At 49.3% G+C, this 17076-nt stretch overlaps 1 protein-coding gene across 1 annotated transcript in view; it reads left to right on the top strand.

Moving 5' to 3' along the window:
• CFAP65 (cilia and flagella associated protein 65) overlaps positions 1 to 17076 on the top strand; it is a 35197-nt gene extending 18121 nt beyond the window's left edge. The window contains exons 19-33 of the mRNA XM_064514795.1: positions 762 to 890; positions 1234 to 1410; positions 2118 to 2184; positions 6141 to 6251; positions 7046 to 7237; positions 7398 to 7556; positions 8882 to 9025; positions 9473 to 9589; positions 10201 to 10338; positions 10899 to 10964; positions 12472 to 12686; positions 13620 to 13769; positions 14338 to 14637; positions 15312 to 15449; positions 16073 to 17076. Coding sequence (XP_064370865.1) covers positions 762 to 890; positions 1234 to 1410; positions 2118 to 2184; positions 6141 to 6251; positions 7046 to 7237; positions 7398 to 7556; positions 8882 to 9025; positions 9473 to 9589; positions 10201 to 10338; positions 10899 to 10964; positions 12472 to 12686; positions 13620 to 13769; positions 14338 to 14637; positions 15312 to 15449; positions 16073 to 16109 — 2140 coding nt within the window. The 3' untranslated portion in view covers positions 16110 to 17076. The remainder of the gene's footprint in view (positions 1 to 761; positions 891 to 1233; positions 1411 to 2117; positions 2185 to 6140; positions 6252 to 7045; positions 7238 to 7397; positions 7557 to 8881; positions 9026 to 9472; positions 9590 to 10200; positions 10339 to 10898; positions 10965 to 12471; positions 12687 to 13619; positions 13770 to 14337; positions 14638 to 15311; positions 15450 to 16072) is intronic.

The raw sequence follows: 17076 nt of genomic DNA, 5'->3' as shown, positions 1-17076 counted from the left end.
TCTGCTTCTCTGCTTACCCTCCCTAGAGAGGAGCCACAGAATCAGAGTAATTTAATTGCAAGGGACCTCTGGAAGTCTCTGGCCCAACCCTTTGCTCAAAGCAGGGTCAACTAGATCAGGCTGCTCAGGGCCTTGTCCAGTTCAATGTTAAATATCTCCAAGGATGGAGAAACCCCAGTCTGTCTGCGCACGTTTCCAGTGGTTGACTATCTTCATTGTGATTTTTTTTTTGCCTAATATCTAAAATATTTATCTTGTGTTGCAACTTGTGCCATTGCCTCCCATCCTGTCCCTGTGCACCTCTGAGAAGACTCTGGCTTCATCTTCTCTACACCCTCCTATCAAGTAGTTGTAGACCGCAATAAGATCTGCTCTGAGCCTTCTCTTCATAAGGCTGAACACAGTTCTCTCAGTCTATCCTTGTAGAGTGCCCTAGCCCTTGACCATCTTGGTGGCCCTCTGCTAGACTTTCTCCAGTATGCCAATGTCTTTCTTTTACTGGGGGCCCCAAAACTGGATTAAGCAGGACTCTGAACTTCCATGAATGCCACTCATTCCCATTAGGCATATATAAAAGATAGTTTGGAGAAGACCCAAAGGTCTTCCTTCCACCCAGTGTCCTTTCTCCAACAAGACCCAGCAACGTAAGGTCAGAGAAGATTTATAAGGGAGAAAGCCAATGTAGAATGACCCTTTCCCTGGTCATGCCCTGCTGGCTCCTCCTGTCTCAATTTAATCTCTTCTTTTTCTCCTGTGACTAGCACATGCTCGATCCCTCCAGTGTACACCCCTATCCTGCTGGATTTCAACTTTGGAGCTGCCCCGATAGATTCAGAGCCTACCCTTGTGATGCTCCTGATGGTGAACAAGGGTGTGGTGCCAGTTGAGTGGTAAGCAGTGACTGCTGGAGCTCAGCCTTCCCTCTGGGGTCTGTCCGGGGATATGGAAAAGCTCACAAGGCCATGGGGCATTTGCAAATTAATGGGGTGGATTTCATAGGTCTGGCTTGTATTTTTGGGCTGTGACTGAGATCTGTTGGTGAGTCGGGGTGGGGAAGCAAGCAAGAGAAGGCAGAAAGTTGAGCAGGTCAGACCTGACATACCTTGGCAGAAAGTCAGAGATGAGATGTCGTGTGTCCTCCTGTTGTGCTAAGCCTGGCTGGACTGAACTTGCTGACGGTGTCCCTGGGGAGGTTTTCTGTCTGTGTTGCTCACCAGTTGGCTGGATCCCTAGGGCCTTCCTGTTCCCTTCTGATCAGAAGATGGACATGGAGCACTGGGCAGAGGATGCTGAGTTTAGCCCCCATGAGCTGCACCAGATGAGAATTCAGGATAACCATCTCTTCAGCATTTCCCCAAAGTCAGGGAGACTTCTTCCAGGACAAGAGGAATCGGTCCAGCTCTCACACAGGTGACAGCAGCTACCTGTTCTCCAGAGCCTCATGCTTTGTGCCAGGACAGCACATGCCAGTGGAACCTGGATTGCAGAACTCCTGGATTTCCATGGCAGATCCTTTCCCCTCTCATGCCACTTGCACAGCAGAGATTGGGCAAGTAAAAAGTCTCTGAGCTTGTCCTGCTTCTGGGCCCCGCAGACCTTCTCTTCCTCCAGGGAATGTTGTTGATGTCCTTTAACACTAGATTACAAGAGACATTTAGGGTGACATGCTAGGAACACTGGCCTGCTTTGACCTAACAGCTGAGGAGATGAACAAGAAACTGCACTTCCTGTGGCTTTGACATAGTTACAGACATACAGACATAGTTATTTTTATCATCAGCTACAGCTCCTAGCTCTTGAGTGCCTGTGGAGCGTATGAAGGAATCTAACCAACTCTACTTTCACAGCAGTGCTGACCTGAGAAGTACCGGTATTTCAAATGGCTTTGGCCTATAAAGTCAGGTCTCTAAATCGTTGTGTGACTAAAATCAACATTGCATCACTCATTCCCACCCAAACACAACTGTCCCCCTCCCTGTCTCAGTGGCCCTTACGCCACAGTGACTCTTTAGCAGGGAAATGAATTGTCTCTAATGGACTGTGTGACCCTGATTCTATCACCCTGGGCACAAGGTTGGTTTTTTAGTGTTTTTCTCCCTCTCTTCTTGCTCTGCTAGACATGATTTCATCGGCACTGATCACCTCCCTGTTCTGCTGAAGGTTTCCCATGGCCGTGAGATTCTGGTAAGGTAGTATGCATGTCTTGCTCTGTTTACAGAGCAGCAGCAGGTAGGAACTGAATTACAGCTAGGTGTTTTCCCCAGAAGCTGCATGGCATGCAGGAAGCTGCGGCCTTCCCTAGGAGTCTGCATTGACCAGGAAGTAACATGGGGCCAAGCAGAGACAAAAAATTAGTATCCTGACAAACTCATGGTTCCAGCAAAGCATGACATGACAGTGCACTGGCAAAATGCCCCCTTGGATGTAGTATCCACAGGTTTCTCCAGTTCTTTGATTCTTAACCTATGTATTTTATTGATGCTGTTAATGCAGAATTGCTTCCTCCTCCAAAGCAACTCCAAAACAGCCCTCCCGAGTTTTACGTTCCCAGCATGCTTTCCACACCTGAACGTGTATCATGGATAGAGTTTCTTTGCTTGCTTCCCCTCCTTTCCTCTGCCTCACAGTGAGTTCTTCCGTGCAATGATTCTGGAGTTCTGCTCTGCAGCCCATCCTACTTTTCTCTTATCCAGCTTTCCTGAATCTCTCCATCTCATCACCTCTCCCCTCTCTTCAAAATCCCCTGGAATGTACTTTTCTCCAAATGAACCACCTGTACTGGCTGCAGTTCTGGGACACATGTTGGCAAAGGGCTGGCAGCACATCCTCTGGCTCTGCAGGTGTGGAGGCAGCTGCTCCACCAAGCCCAGAAGGTAGTCCCTGCTTTCGTGGATGGCTGTTCCCAGGCAGCCCTGAAGCCTTTGTCCACCCATTTCCTTCTCCTTGCCAGTCGTGGAGGAGCTTCCCACTCATTCTTCCTGTTTCGCTGCTTCCTGAAGCATCTCGAAGTTGATCCTGCTCTGTGTTTTCCCTGAGCATTTCCTCAGGCTTGCAACCAATTTCTCTCTCTCTCTCCCTCTCTCTAACTGTCAGTTAGAGTCAAAGTCACCTTGTGCTCTGCCGGGCACAGCTCATGCCCGGCTGAGCCTTCCTGTCTGTCTCTAAAGTTTTCTGTGAGACCATTGTGTTCACACATCTCTTTTATTTTTCTTTCTTTCAGAACTGTTGTCAGCTGAAAATCCAACCCGTTGACCAAGCTGTTCAAACAGTGGCTTAACTGTGCCTTCCCTCAAAGCCCTTGGATGGGCTCCCTGTGCTCTGCCTGCCTGGCACAATCCTGAGAGTGGCTGCAAGCATTTTGCCAGCTGGCCAGTGGGAGATTAGGCTTTGAAGCACCAGAGATCTGTAGGGCACATACCCTCCCTTGCCAAGTAACCGGTGGCTTTGGTGGCTACCAGAGGCAACCACCCTACCCCACACTGTCACTGCAGAAGGGGCTAAAAAGGAGTGGGAGGCCCTGAGGATGCTAAAGGTCACCTGGGTGCATTGGAGTTCTGGCAACAGGAGCTGCAGAGGCCAATCCAGAGACTTGGAACAATACAGGTGGTGGTGACCTGCAGGGGTCACCTCTGCTTTGCACTTTGGGCTCCAAAGTGCCAGTACTGAATTGCTACCCACTGGAAAGTAGGAGTGGAGGAGACACCTCCTGTGCAGAAGAGGCAGGCAAGGGTTGCACGCCATGTGCCTTTATCCTTTTCAATCACGGCACAAAGAGAGCGGAGCTGCCGGTCTGTGTGGCAGAGACTGCTCTAAGTGCACTCTTGGGCTAGGGCTGAGCAGGCAATTCCCTTGAAATTCAGTGAAGTTTGCAGAATACATGCTAACATTAAGGGAAGAAAATGCTGTAATGCCACCCCAAAAGTTAAGCTTTGGAAATCTGGAACAGCATCAGTAAGCAGAGGTGGAGACCATGAGGCTAGGGTATTGCTTGGTGCTTCTATCCAATTCCAGATTGCTGAGCAGGGTGCCTGGCTTCAGATTGGTGATGTAGCTGCAGGTCAGTGCATGATTTTTTGGGGTCCGTCACAGCCCTGTGATGGATATACCCATGTGGACAGGTTCTGACCTCCCACTCCTTTATGTTCCTCTCCCTGCCCAGTCTGTCTGATTCATCTTGAGGAGGAATTTCCTCCCTTCCTTACTCCTCTGCTCAGTGGCCTAATTTCAGCAATGAGATGACTAGATTTATAGGTGCTCTGAAGGAACCAAACCAGTTTCCTGCTGGAAATTTCTTCAGATTGCAGGAGCAAATTTCTCTGCAGCTTGTGTGCTGCCCACTTGCTTGTCCATGAGAGAAACAGGGCCTCTTGCTGTCTAAAGCTTTTACAGGTTGCTGTTTGCCTCATCACCACAGCCTTTCTGTAGCAGTGCAGCTGTGACCTTGTTCTCAGAGCTTGGGGATAGTTTGGCTGGGCAGAATCTGCAGCCCTCAGCAGTTTCAATAGGAAAAGCCCAGCAGGCTGCAGGTGTTGGGCTGTGAGGTGGCTGCAGGCTGCTTCCCAGAACTCACCGGAGAGAACGGCTGGATCCTAGGGACAATCCCCTAGCACGCAAGATCCATAAACTGGATGTGTTTGCATTTCAATTCATAACTGCTAATTAGGTATTGTGAGATGTTGTCACACAGAGCATGTGTTCTCCAGGCAGCCCTGCTCCCTGGGGACTCTGACATCCCCATCCTCTCACGCTCTATGTCATTGCTATGGGATGAGGTCTGTGCACACTGGAAGGAGAACTGATTGCAGCAGGTCTTCATGTTTCTCCAGTTGTCTCACTTTAACAGATAATCCTGTAGTCATAGCATCCTGTGTCCAAGGAAGCTGATGACAATCTTTCCTCAGCAATTGTGGTCCAGTGGAATCACAAATCTGTAAGCTCAGTTCTTTGACTCCAGTAATATAAACAGGTGTCTCACTCCCAAAGCTCAAGGAGGATCCTGTCCCTGCATCCCTTGCTGTTTGAAATTGTCAGCTCCTGTACTTCTGTTTGCATTACATCTGGTCTGTTGAGGCCCTCAGGAGGCTGAACTCTCCTGTAGCACTCTGAAAAGATGAAATGGTGATATTCTATGTGTGACTTTGTTGTCACTGTCTTTCTAGTTCTCTCTCCCTCCTTTGTTTATGGAGCTGAACTTGAAAGGGATTGCTTTGGAGGAATCTGCATCCTCTACTGTTATTTAACAGCTGATATAATATCTTCTGCAGGTGTCTGCCCAACCTACCATCGCAAGCATCTTCTTCCGCATTTGCACTTGAAAAATGTGGCCGTGCTTTAGACTTAACTATTTGACTGTGAATTGCAGTGATTTAGCTGCCTATGGCCCATGCAGAGACATTACTGGCTTTGAGATTGCTTTGTAGCCTCTCTCTCCAGGCAGCAGACACCTCAGGGGTGCTTTGGGGTGCTCCTGCAGGAAATTATGCACCATGACTCATCTCTAGCCTGATTCCAGTTTTCTGCAAATGCAGACTCTATCTCTTTTTCCATGAAATACCTCTATAAATCCCTCTGCTTTGCTTAAAGTGCCTGGCTGCTGCTCTCCTGACAGCATACTGTTGATCATTAGCTGATCACTTAAAATTCAGCTGGGATCTTCTTGCAGCTTTTGAAATCTTTTTTAGATGCATTCTTGGAGCGGGGTCTTCTCCAGAATGAGGACATCCAGATGGTCCCTTCTAAAAAGAGGCCATTACTTAGCCAAATCCTTGGAAAGCCAGGATTTTAGGTGTCACAGCTGTACACTCTCCTGTTTGCAGTCCAGACGCCTTCTTTCATGGAGAGTTTCTATCATATACTTGCAAAGGGAAGTCTGTGACACTGGGAGTGGTGCCTGACTTAGGAGAAATGTACCATCTCCCTGATACAAGACAGAAAACTTTCAGAGAAGAGCTAACAGTTGACTAAGCTCTCCATCTCCTTGCTTATGTCTTAGGAGGCACTCCCCTGGTATAACCAATTTAAATCTGTTACTGCACCTATGTGCACACAGATAGCTTGCAAAATCTTTAGACTCCTTGTGTATTTGTAAGTGATAGGGCCAAGACTCTCTAAGAAAGGAACTGTTTTTCTGTTTGCTGTAGCTAAACTTCAGCGGTGTGACGGTGGAACAGGGGCAGCGGTATGTTCACTTTACATCCACTAAGCACCTCTTCACGCCCATTGCCATTGGGAGCACTCACCCCCCTACGCAGGTGAGCAGCCTGGGACCAAACACAGCAGAAAGCGGAATTAGCTAGAATGTCACTGTGTCCCAAGGACCAGGCAATGTGTGAAGCATTTCCCAAGAAGCAGGATGGTCTCCTCAGAAAAGTTATGGGAATCCCATTGCAGCAAAACCTTGAGACTAATACTAGGCAAAGCCTGGAGGTGGCCATTAGGATGGTAATAGGGAAAGTAGCTCTTACAATCTCCAGTTGCACAAGATTTAGCATTCAGTCTAGCAGAATCCTTATGAGATGTGTAAACCTTTTCCCCTATTCTCTTACACTGGATCTCAGTGAAGACTTGTCTAGCTGCTTCAGGCACTCTGAAAATAAATCTTAATTTGTAAATTAATTAAACTTCCCTTAACACTTATTCAGAAAAAAAAGGTGGCTTTGATTCTGTTTGGCCTAATTTAGTTGGGAAATGAACAAGTCTGAATTGAATTAAGAGCACTTTAATAAGAGTACTTTTGCATTTTAAGTAATCCACTTTACAGTGATCCCTTTAGCTAATTTGTATTAATTTTCCCCAAGACTGAATTCACCAGGCACTACTTGGAGAGGCACTGTAGTCATCAATGTACATGTATGCTAAAAAACCTTCAGTACAGTCTCTTATCAGAGTCTCAGTGATAAATCCTGACTTTGAGGTATCCTCATTCTTAGCAGACAAGCTGACTAATTAATTAAGCATTAATGCTTATCAGAGTCCTCTGGGAAGTGTTAACTAGTTTAACTTGTGCATGGTATAACAAGCACCACTCTCTCTGACTCAATTCCAGATTTATGAGCTGTACAATGGTAGCTCTGTGCCTGTGATGTTTGAAGTCCAGCTGGACAACATTGAGAGGATTCAGGAGGAGAATTTTCGGCATCCTGTGTTTGTCTGCCTGACTCCCAGAAGAGAGATTCCCCCTGGCACAACAGGTCACATTGAGTGGATCTTTTCACCGCTGGAAGCCAGAATGTACTCGGTAATGTTTTTCTGTTCATGACTTCTGAGACTCTGAGGGCGGAGGAGAGTGTGCAGCAGATCACCCTGTGAGACAGGTCCAGTTTCAGTCCATTAGTCCTTTAGCAAATACCCTATCAAATATGACTCTGGACTTAACCCTCTTATCTTGTCCAAGGCAGGTTGATGTTCCCATCCATATTCTGGGGGGTGATTCAGCTCTGATCACCTTCCAAGGAGTAGGCTACGACCCGAATATCATGGGAGAGACTGCCAGATTCAACAAAGTTTTGTCTCCTTCAGTCATTCCAGGTTCTAACAAACTAACTGTTCCTGGGCAGGTAAGTCCAGATATGGTGATATGAGCAATATGATCAGTCCAGAAATGCATGAAAAGGCCTGCAATATGCAGGTGGCCCCTTCTAGCAGTAGCCTGCATTGCCGAGGAGTTCATTGCTGTGAGATAGGGCAATATATTTCCCTTTCAGCAGATCAGCTAGAGCCCAACTCATAAAAGCAGTTGTCCTGAAAGATGCCTTTCTCCCAGCCCGCTGCTTCCAGCGCCCTTAGAACCAAAGTTTTGAGGTTTGTTCATTTCTGAATTTCTCAGTAAAGCTACTCCCTATCGCAGCTATCGTTCTGGTTTTAAGCTAAAAACTTTTCCTTGGTACTTCATTCACAAAAAGAACATTATACTCATGACAGCCTGTCAGGGCCTGTATGCCTCTGTTTCACAGTGAAACCCAGGCAATGCATAACCTGAACACAGACTGCAGGGTGGTCACCAGCTCAGGCATATCTGGAGGAATGCACTTGTCTGACCTAGCTCAGCAGAAGTTTGTTTGGCCTGGCTGGAACTGGCCTGCCAGTCTGGATGATCTATTACTAAACCCAAGTCACAAATCCCAGTGTAGTAAATCAGCATTAAACAGCACGAGTGAAGGCACAGTCCAAGCAGGTAAGGGATTCATCCTGAGTGACATTAGCACGCCTTCCCTGGAGCCCAGCAACGGCTACATATGCTCTTTGGCTTTCAACAGGGCAGACTGCATTCCTTGGAAAAGCAAGTAGAAGATGATTAAAAACCTGTCTCAGACTGCCAAGAAAGATGCCATTCCTTAGGGCTCTGATGTCTGTAACCAAGAGTTGTTAGCTTCTTTAATGATCAGTGTAATTAATTAGAGTTTGTGCTGTGCCCAGAGAATGGGATAGGCTGTATACTAGTAGCAAGGTGATTTAGGCAGCAGTTTCCCAGAACTCACAGTCGAGTTGATGGAGATTTTATCCAAGCACAGAGGTTACACTTTTGCCCACTGAAGTGAGGAAAAGGCCTGAATAGCAAGAGCTGCAAAGCAAAGCTGGATGCTACTAGTCCTCTGTGCTCCTGAGATCCCCTCCTGCCCCGGCATTAGCATAATGTCCTATTCTTTGTACTCTCAACCCCACTGCAGCCCAGCTGTCCCCTCACTGCAAAAAGACATTTTAACCAGAGCAAGAATGAGAGAAGTAAAACACCCCCTCGAGTTGTTATAGTAAATGTAATGGGCTAAATATTGTCTGTGAATTGCTGTGTATCCTGAAGATGGCTGTGTGGTGCCCTTCTCCAAGGGCCAGATCCCATCTTTCATTACTGCTGTCACCTCTGCTTTCTACATGCTTCCTGCAGGTAGCTACCTTATCACACCACAGGATTTGCATCGGAAATATCCCAGACTGCATCAAAGCTAGTCGACTTGTCTTTCTGAACAATACCTCAGAGAATAAGGCTGTTGTGTTTGCCTGGCATGTAGGCACTCCTAAGGACAGTGGGGTGAGTTCTTCCTTCCCTCTCCACTACAACTTTCTTGCCCATCTCTGAGTCATGAGAGGAGCTTCCTCTCTGTTTCCATCTGGACTCTCAGAAAACAATCCTAGGGAATTGGCTTTTGTACCAGCAGATGGAAGAAAAGGGCTGAGAAAAGTGAAGGTAAGGGTTTGGATGGGAGAAAAAGACAAAAAATTCAGAGGGGAAGTCTGAAGACTTCAGTGAGGATACATGAACCGGGAACTAGAGCATGTGGTAATGAACCTCAGGATCCCATCTACCAGTGAAGCTCATGGTTGTTCTTTGGACAAGGAGACTGCATCTCTCTCATGCCATGTACCTCTGCAAAAGGCTGGAGATGGGAATTCCCACAGTGCTGTGTGTTCTGCAGGGGAGGGCACACAGCAAGGGCACAGGACAGAGAAACAGATGCCCCATGGGTTTTTATTCCAGATGTTGCAGATTGTTCCAGAGTTGGGGGTTGTGCAACCTGGAGAAAGCACCCCCTGCTTCATCATGCTGCAAGCATCAGGACGTGCTTCCTTCTACAGCATAGATCTGGTGTGTGAGGTGAGACCCAGGGGGTACTTGTGTATTATCATCACTTAGGCATGTCACTGCAGTTCCCAAATGGCTGGCCCCAGCAGCTACCAGCCTGATGCCTCCAGATGAAGGAATCCTTCTTAGCTCTGTAATGGTGGCCAGCACTTCTCAATGGTAACAATACTGAACTTCATCTTTGCTGATGCCTGAAGTGTCTCTCTGTGGCTCACTAGATGAGATGTGTTTGTGCAACACATGGCTTTAAGTTGAACTGTGTTTTTAGAAGCCATGGTTTGAATGGGAGTAGCTTTTAGTGGGTAATCAGAGACTTAAATATCCATAAAAAGCAGGTCTTGCTTCTTTAATACTAGCGGCAGCACAGACTTGTGATACAGCCCTTCTGGCCTACGCTTTCCATGTGTTCTCTGGTAGGAGATTGTCTTCTGTGTGTAAGTCTTATAACACTGTTCTCCCTTCCTGCAACTAGGAGACATGGAAAGGGCTCTGGTACGGACCTCCTGGAATGGAGGAATAAGTGACAGGCGTGGAGCTGGGCCAGGGGGTCAGTCTGACATGCTCTGTGTTATTTCCTGCTCCTTTCTGGCTCTGTTCCCTGCAATTGCATTTTTTCTTCATAGGTGTACATTCAGGAGTCCCTGGTTCAGTATGAGAGGGGCCTCCAGGAGTGGGAAAGGGAGAAGGAACGGCAGGCTGTGGAGTTCACCATCACAGAGAAGGACCTGAGGGCTGAGAAGAAGCCAAAGTCACCTGCAAGAGTAAGTGCTGCCAGAACTTTACACCAGCTTAGCTCATTCAGAAACAGCAGCCAGGTGTCAACAAGAAACCTTCTCTAAGAAAATCCAGGTAAGTTCATAGGAGGACATGAAGCTCTGATCTGCTCAGGATCTCACAACTTGCCTGTGAATAGTGGCAATGGAGAACTTGGCTTCTAGCCTTGTGCTTCACATGCAAGAGCAGAATCCTCTGCTTTCTGATTAATGTCTAGTGAAGGGAGAGCAGATGGGGAACTTGGAATGAATATAATTTTTCTGGACACCTTACAAACTTTGAATTTGCTAATGATCATCTGAAATTTGGAAGTGCATGAGAAACCTTAGGAAAAGCAAAGCCAGGGCCTCTGGAAATTGATGACTGGATTTTTAAGGATAGGTAAACACTGGAGCTAAGTGTGTAACTACCATGAAGAATTTGGTCTTGAGTAAAGAACAGAGGGATGAGATCATTGGCGCTCAGCTGGGACAGGGTAAGAGAAGATCCTGGAGTCTTGTTCTGCTTCTCACTTTTCCTACATTGTGATTTCTCTCCCTTTATGTAGAGGTCATCAGATTCTGCTGAGATGGAAAAGCTTGCTGAGTCCTCAGCTGTCATCAGGAAGTACAAGGTAAGTCAGGGCTGTCTTACCCATACTGGAATCAAACTGGCTACGTTAAGGAAACAGGCAGATGCTGGATATCATAATGTGAGGGCCTGGACAAGAGAGCACAGCAGGATTTGTAGCTTCAAGGCTTTGGGAGACAGACTGTCTGGATGAGCCAGAAGAATCAGACAGCCTGGCTGTGTCCTGTGGGCAGTAGCTTTCCAGCTGAGATGAATGGGAAGCGAAATTAGAACCAAACATGCACCAGTGACTGGAGAAAGGGGCAAAGGTTTCAAATAGGCAGACAGGATGCACAAGGGCAGGGTAGTTAGTACCTGCACTGTTTTCATTCTGAGTCCATAATGGACTGTGTGCCACGATGGAAAGCAAGCAGGACCCTGCCATGATGCCGTGCAGGCTGCCGAAAGAGCTGTGCTCTCTGCCTTGGGAGAAGCAGCAGGCAGGAACTGCCTTGATCTAAGAGCACAGGAGAGGTTTAAAGCTTAGTTTGCCTGCTTTATCTTATGGTGCAGTAAAGAGTCTACTCTGTGTTTCCCCTCAGATTACACACGTGCACATACACGTAGTAGCTGCCCTGAGTTATGAAGACAGCTTTTCCTGCACTGGTGGCAAGGTGTGAGGAAAGGTCCAAGTGAATGCTCTGTAGAACTGACTGGGCCCAAAGGCAGAGCCATGCTGTGTATACAGTCTTGAGCAGCGTGTGGGGCAGGAATGACAGAGCTTGTGGAGAGCAAGCTAGTTCAAGACATGGAAGGATGTGAGGCTGGATCTGAGCAGATTAACTCAGCCAGGAGCCACAACTTGTTAGCTCAGGCCTGCCACCATGCTAGGACTGTAGCAGTGCTTCTGGGACCCTGCAGAGTACCTGTGCATGTCCTGCACTGTGCTGTGTGAATGTATCAGCTCAGGGCAACTCTAGCTTGGACTGTCTGCACTGTGCTGTTAGGTATGATCAGGGGTGCAAGGGCTGTGTGAGACTGTGAGGTCAAGGCTGAGATGAATGTAAGGATGGCTGGGGAAAAGTAAAGACAGCTGAATTTGGTGCTATAGGCCTTTAGCTTCTGGTCATAACCTGAACCCTGCCATGTTTGTGTCAGTGGTGTTGAAGGCCAGACTCAGCGGGTGATTTAAGCATGCATCCTACATGTGTGGTCTCTTACAGCCCTCCCATTGTGCTCAGAAGAGCAGAGAAGATCTTCTGGAGTTGTCCCGGAGAAGGATTGAAGCACAACAGCCCTGAGGGCCCTGGGGATCACCCCAAAGCCCTGCTAATGCTTGGGGCTGATGCTGCACTGGGCAGCAGGGAGGGAGCAGGCCTGATTTCCCGTGTGGCTGCTTATGCCTGATCAGTGTACTGCAGCATGGAGATCATTTTGATGCTGTCTCCTATTTAGGATCTTGTGGTTTTGACTGCTCGGCATTTCAGTTCCCACGCTTGTGCTCATAGCAATACTAGACTACTTGGGCCAAAAGAGGAACTAAACACCTGCTATTTCCTTCTCTCCAATAGACATTGCCCCCTATTGGAAACCACCCCGTACCCAATCCACCTGCCAGCTGCTCTCAGAGGAGGCAGTTGTTGGACAAGGAAGCTGGCAGGCTGTGGGCCAAACCAGAGCCACCCAAGCCCATCCTCTTACACCTTGGTGTGACAGCCAGGTCCCACTCCATTGAAGACTTCTTCAGCAATTTCACCTCAGAGTTCCCCAAGTACTTCCTGAACTGGTAAGACATCTGGTTCCTTGGCTTGGCATCTTCATCCAAGCTAGGGCTACTCGTGCTATGACACACACTAAGCCACAACCTCATCGCTCTGCTCTGCTCCTCTCCAGTGCCTTGGTATCAGGCAGGAGAAGCCCCATTTTCCCCAGCATTGATCGACAGGACCTATTTCTGTCTCTCTCTCAGGAGAACAGTCCTATGTTGCAAAGCCTTGATAGTTATGGGACAAAGTGTAAGCAGAAATCATTGTCAGCAATACCACACATTGGGAGGGCAGGAGTATTCAACAACATGCTCTTCTGGCAAACTGCTAAGCCTGGGAAAGCCTCTATGGGATGTTGTAGCCACTTGCTGATGCTGGTGTGAACCAGGAGCAGCTCTTTAGAGGGATGTGAGATGAAGTAGCCCTTTGGGAAATACCAGCAGATAGCTGAGTATTCCTGTCTTGTGAGAGTGTCCCTGCTGCTCTCGTGTGTGCGTCAGCTCTCACTCCTTCCCCTGCTTGCCGCAGCACCAGTTATCTGCACGGCTTCCTGCTTGAATGTGGTGCTGCTGTTCAGAGTCCCAGCCAGGAGAACGCAGGTGCCTCCGCTGATAATGATGCTGTGGTCATGCTGTATTGTAGGACACTATCACTGCTTGCCTTGCCCACATCTGCATGTGGCACACGAAGTGCTCTCTCCTTCAGTTTCCCAGTGTGTTCCCATAGTGTGATGTAGGCTTGCCCTGCCCAAGGGGAGGATGAAGTAAGAAGAGATCACCCAGCTGGCCTGTTGGCCCTGGCTAGCCACAGCTCAGACTACTTTTTGCCCTTCCTGGGGACACAGGAAGGACCTGGGGGAGTCACAAGGCTCTTTTGGGGCACACAGGACTCAAGTCTGAAATAAATCAAATTCAGTAGTTCTGCCACTCATGGAACAACTCCTTGTTTCACAGCCTCTTCAAGGACCAGCCATCAGAGAGCGAGTCTGTGGATGGGAGCAGGGACAGAGATAGGATAGTCATGGACCCCAGCTGGCTGTCCCTGGCTGCTGCTTCCAAACAGGAGATGCAGATAGTGACTGACATGCTCACAGGTGTGATCAGGTGTGTGTCCTCTCACCCATTCTGAGCCCCTGTCCCCTGGCGGAGTGCTGGCAGCACAGCCAGCCCCTCTGCTAATGCCAAAGAAGTCTGTGCACTTGTACTGTGCTGAAACAGAGAATCCAGCCTGCAAAAGGCATGCGTGGGAGCCTGCCTTGGGGACTGTGAGCTCAGGAGTCCTGGTGTGACAGCCAAAGACAGTGTCTTGCTCCTCAGCTAGGGACCAGGCCCATCTCTGCATCAGTGTTGCTCACCGGAAGCCAGGCTGCTCTCCCTGCCACAGTCTTGCCCTGCTGACAGCCAGCAAGGCACCTTGGGAATAGGCTGCACTGGGATTCACCTGTTTTGTCTGTCAGGTGCAGACATCTAAGGAAGCAATGCTGAGGAGGCCAAGGTAGTTTCAAGCCATACTTCTGCCTCCTCTAGGCCCAGAAAGCAAGAAGGGCCAGACTGTCCATTGACATCAGCCAGGATTTTCCTCTGACTTGTACTGGCTTGTGGTGGTCCCCTGGGACCAGATACTTGATCTACCACCGGGTCTTGTTCCTTATTTTCTCTTTCTCCCTCCCAGAGGCCTCTTGGAGGACACCCAGTTCCATGATGCAGTGAGCAGAAGTCTGGATGAGCCCATCCCCTATTTCTCCCAGTTGCGGTGTGAAGAGTCAGCAGAGCTCCAGGACAAGGGACAGAGCTCCAGGGTCCCCTCCAGGGTCTCTCCTTCCCCAGATCTTTACCTTGAGGAGAAGGATGAAGGGATGAAAGAAATAAGGCAGGAAACCTCCCCCAGCAATGATTCACTGGTGTCTTGGGAGAGGATGAGTGATCTCTTTCATCATGAGCAGTTAAGGGAGCAGAAGATGATGATGAGGAGGTGAGGAAAAGCTCACACAGAAGGGAAGAGCTGCACAGGCAGGACAGCCATGGCAGCACACTGCCTGGACAGAAACTCATTTCTCCCTCTGCCCTGGGCTGTTTCTGTTGTGCTGCCTCACGTACTCTGTGTGAAAATCCATGCTAGCCTGCCTAGCCACCATCTTCCAAGTGCAGTTTGTGAAGGGTACAGGTTTGCTGTATACTGGAGCTGAGCACTGGCAGTGTCAGGATGCTGGTGGTGAGTGAAGCCCACTTTCCACTGGTGTGCTCCTGGCTGTTTGACCTTAGTGTGCAATGTGTGCTTACTTTGCCTCTTATTTTTACTGCAATGTAACATCACTTCATATTTGCTGTGGCTATATCCTGACACTTTGCTACAAGCCAGGAGTATATGCACAAATATTCAGCATGGCACAGCTTGGAGAGAGAAACCAGTAAAACCACAGTCAGCAAGCTCTGCCTGAGGTCAGGGTCTGACCCCAGGTGGTGGCAGTTCTGGGAGAAGGGTCAGCACCACATTGCTCAAATCTTTGGTTCATTGGCCTCAACATGGAGGAAACAGTGTATGTGCTCTGCTGCTCTCTCTGATGTGTGCTGGGTGGCATCCCAGCAAGCAGCCTTCCTTATCGGCTCTCTGGTAATTGTCATCCACCTGTGCTCTCGTCCCTCCAGGCAGCCAGCCTTTGGGAACCTGGTGGAGCTGGTGCTGGAAAACACGCTGCAGAACATCCTGATCGAAGCCAGCCGTGGGGAGGTGGTGCTGACAGCCCGGCCCAGGGTCATTGCTCTACCGCCCAACCCTTTCCAGAGGTATTGAAGTGTATCTGTACAGTCATGGGGGACAGGACCTGCAGCAGGGCCAGTTTTTTAGACCACATGGATTAGCTGGGTTTCTGCCTATCAGTGATAAGGCTGCCTGTGTGAAAGGGGGAATCCTTTCCCTCCAGTCCCTCTACCTCTTCTTGGCTTGTCCTGAGCCACAGACCAGAGGCAGTAACACTGCAGTCCTTGCTGTCCAACTCTCTGCCCCAGGAACAGCCCATCTGCACAGATCTGCCATTGGGAAGTGTGAGAGTGACGGGGTTTCCACATGGCTTGAGCTCTCCCCACCAGTGCCCCCTCAGGCTCCAGGATGGTGTGGCCAGAAGGTGCCAAGGGCATCCAGTTAGGCTGAGGGAAAGGCCATATGTGGGGAGGCAGATTGGGGCTGAGGCTACAGCATGAGGATTTGCCCAGGTTTGGTGAAAAGTGAAGGGAAATGGGATGGAGGGAGAAAGGGGGAGGGTTGCTGGATAGAGCTATCCTTTCCAGAGCTGCAGGAATCTTGTCCAGCTGGTGGCTGTTCCCCATGATTCCTTGGGGAGGGACGATGTCCTGGGGAGAGGCAGCAGGCTGTGCTCTCCCTGCTCCAAAGGCAATATCTTGTCTTTCAGAAATACGAACCCAGCGCCCCCACCCTCAAGAGCATAGCTGCTGTACTCTGTGCTGCTTGACTTCTGCAAACACATCAAGGGTCTCCACTCTTCATCACACCCCTGTGATATCCAGACCAACCCTGATCCTCACAGGCCACTACCTGAGCTCAGCACACTGGCTGCCTCCAAGGAATGGTTGGTCCTGGCTGTGTCCTCAGCTCCAATTTGAATCCTCAAGCAACTCTGCAGCAGACTCTGAAATCTCTCCCCTCTGTGGCTGGCGACATCATCAGAGGAGAACCTTTCTACGCTACACGGAGTTCATGGACAGCAAATGTGCCTGTTCCACTCTCCACAGCTGGGAGAGGAGTCTGCTTTAAAATGTAGCTGAGTGCTGCATTGCACTCAGTGCTGAGCCCCTGCTGAGGTCGGTAGAAAGCAGGTACTGAATCCTCCTTCCCTCCTTGCTCATGTGGCTGCCCTGCGGGTCCCTCATACAGTGACCCAGCCAAAGCGAGCAGCTGCAGCACTACGTCTAGCACACTCAGCAGCCCAACAGCACACTCAGCAGCCCAATAAAAGGAGGTTGGCCTCTAGGTGCAAAGACACTGGTGTGTAAAGTAGCTGATGCATCTTGGTTTGGTAGCGCCTCAGATGAGACACTCCCCCAGCTCTCCCCTTTTAAAGCTCCAAGGCTCTCATTTGGGGAAGGGGAGGCCTTCAAACCTGAGCCCAGCCTGCTGTCTGTCTGTCCTCCTTGCCATCTGAGTGCCCGCAGGCTGGCCCAAATGTGGGCCCAGTGCAGGGGCCTTGGGGGAGGAGTGTTGCTGTAAAGAAGCGGGATCAGTCATTGCCGGGAGGTGGCAGTGTTAGTTCTGAGAAATCCCAAATGCCAGCCTGGCGCTGAGCCGCAGCCACCAGCTGTGGCTGGTGCTGGGCACGGGCTGTGTGCTCTGCTGGCAAGGGCTGCAGGCTGGCCATGCCGGGGGGTATGGCCGGGTTTGGTGTGTCTCCCCTCTTCT

Source organism: Dromaius novaehollandiae, chromosome 7 (assembly GCF_036370855.1).
Source record: "Dromaius novaehollandiae isolate bDroNov1 chromosome 7, bDroNov1.hap1, whole genome shotgun sequence".
Classification (NCBI taxonomy): domain Eukaryota; kingdom Metazoa; phylum Chordata; class Aves; order Casuariiformes; family Dromaiidae; genus Dromaius; species Dromaius novaehollandiae.
Note: the sequence above shows the minus strand (reverse complement) of the source record. Positions and strands in the feature narration are given on the sequence as shown.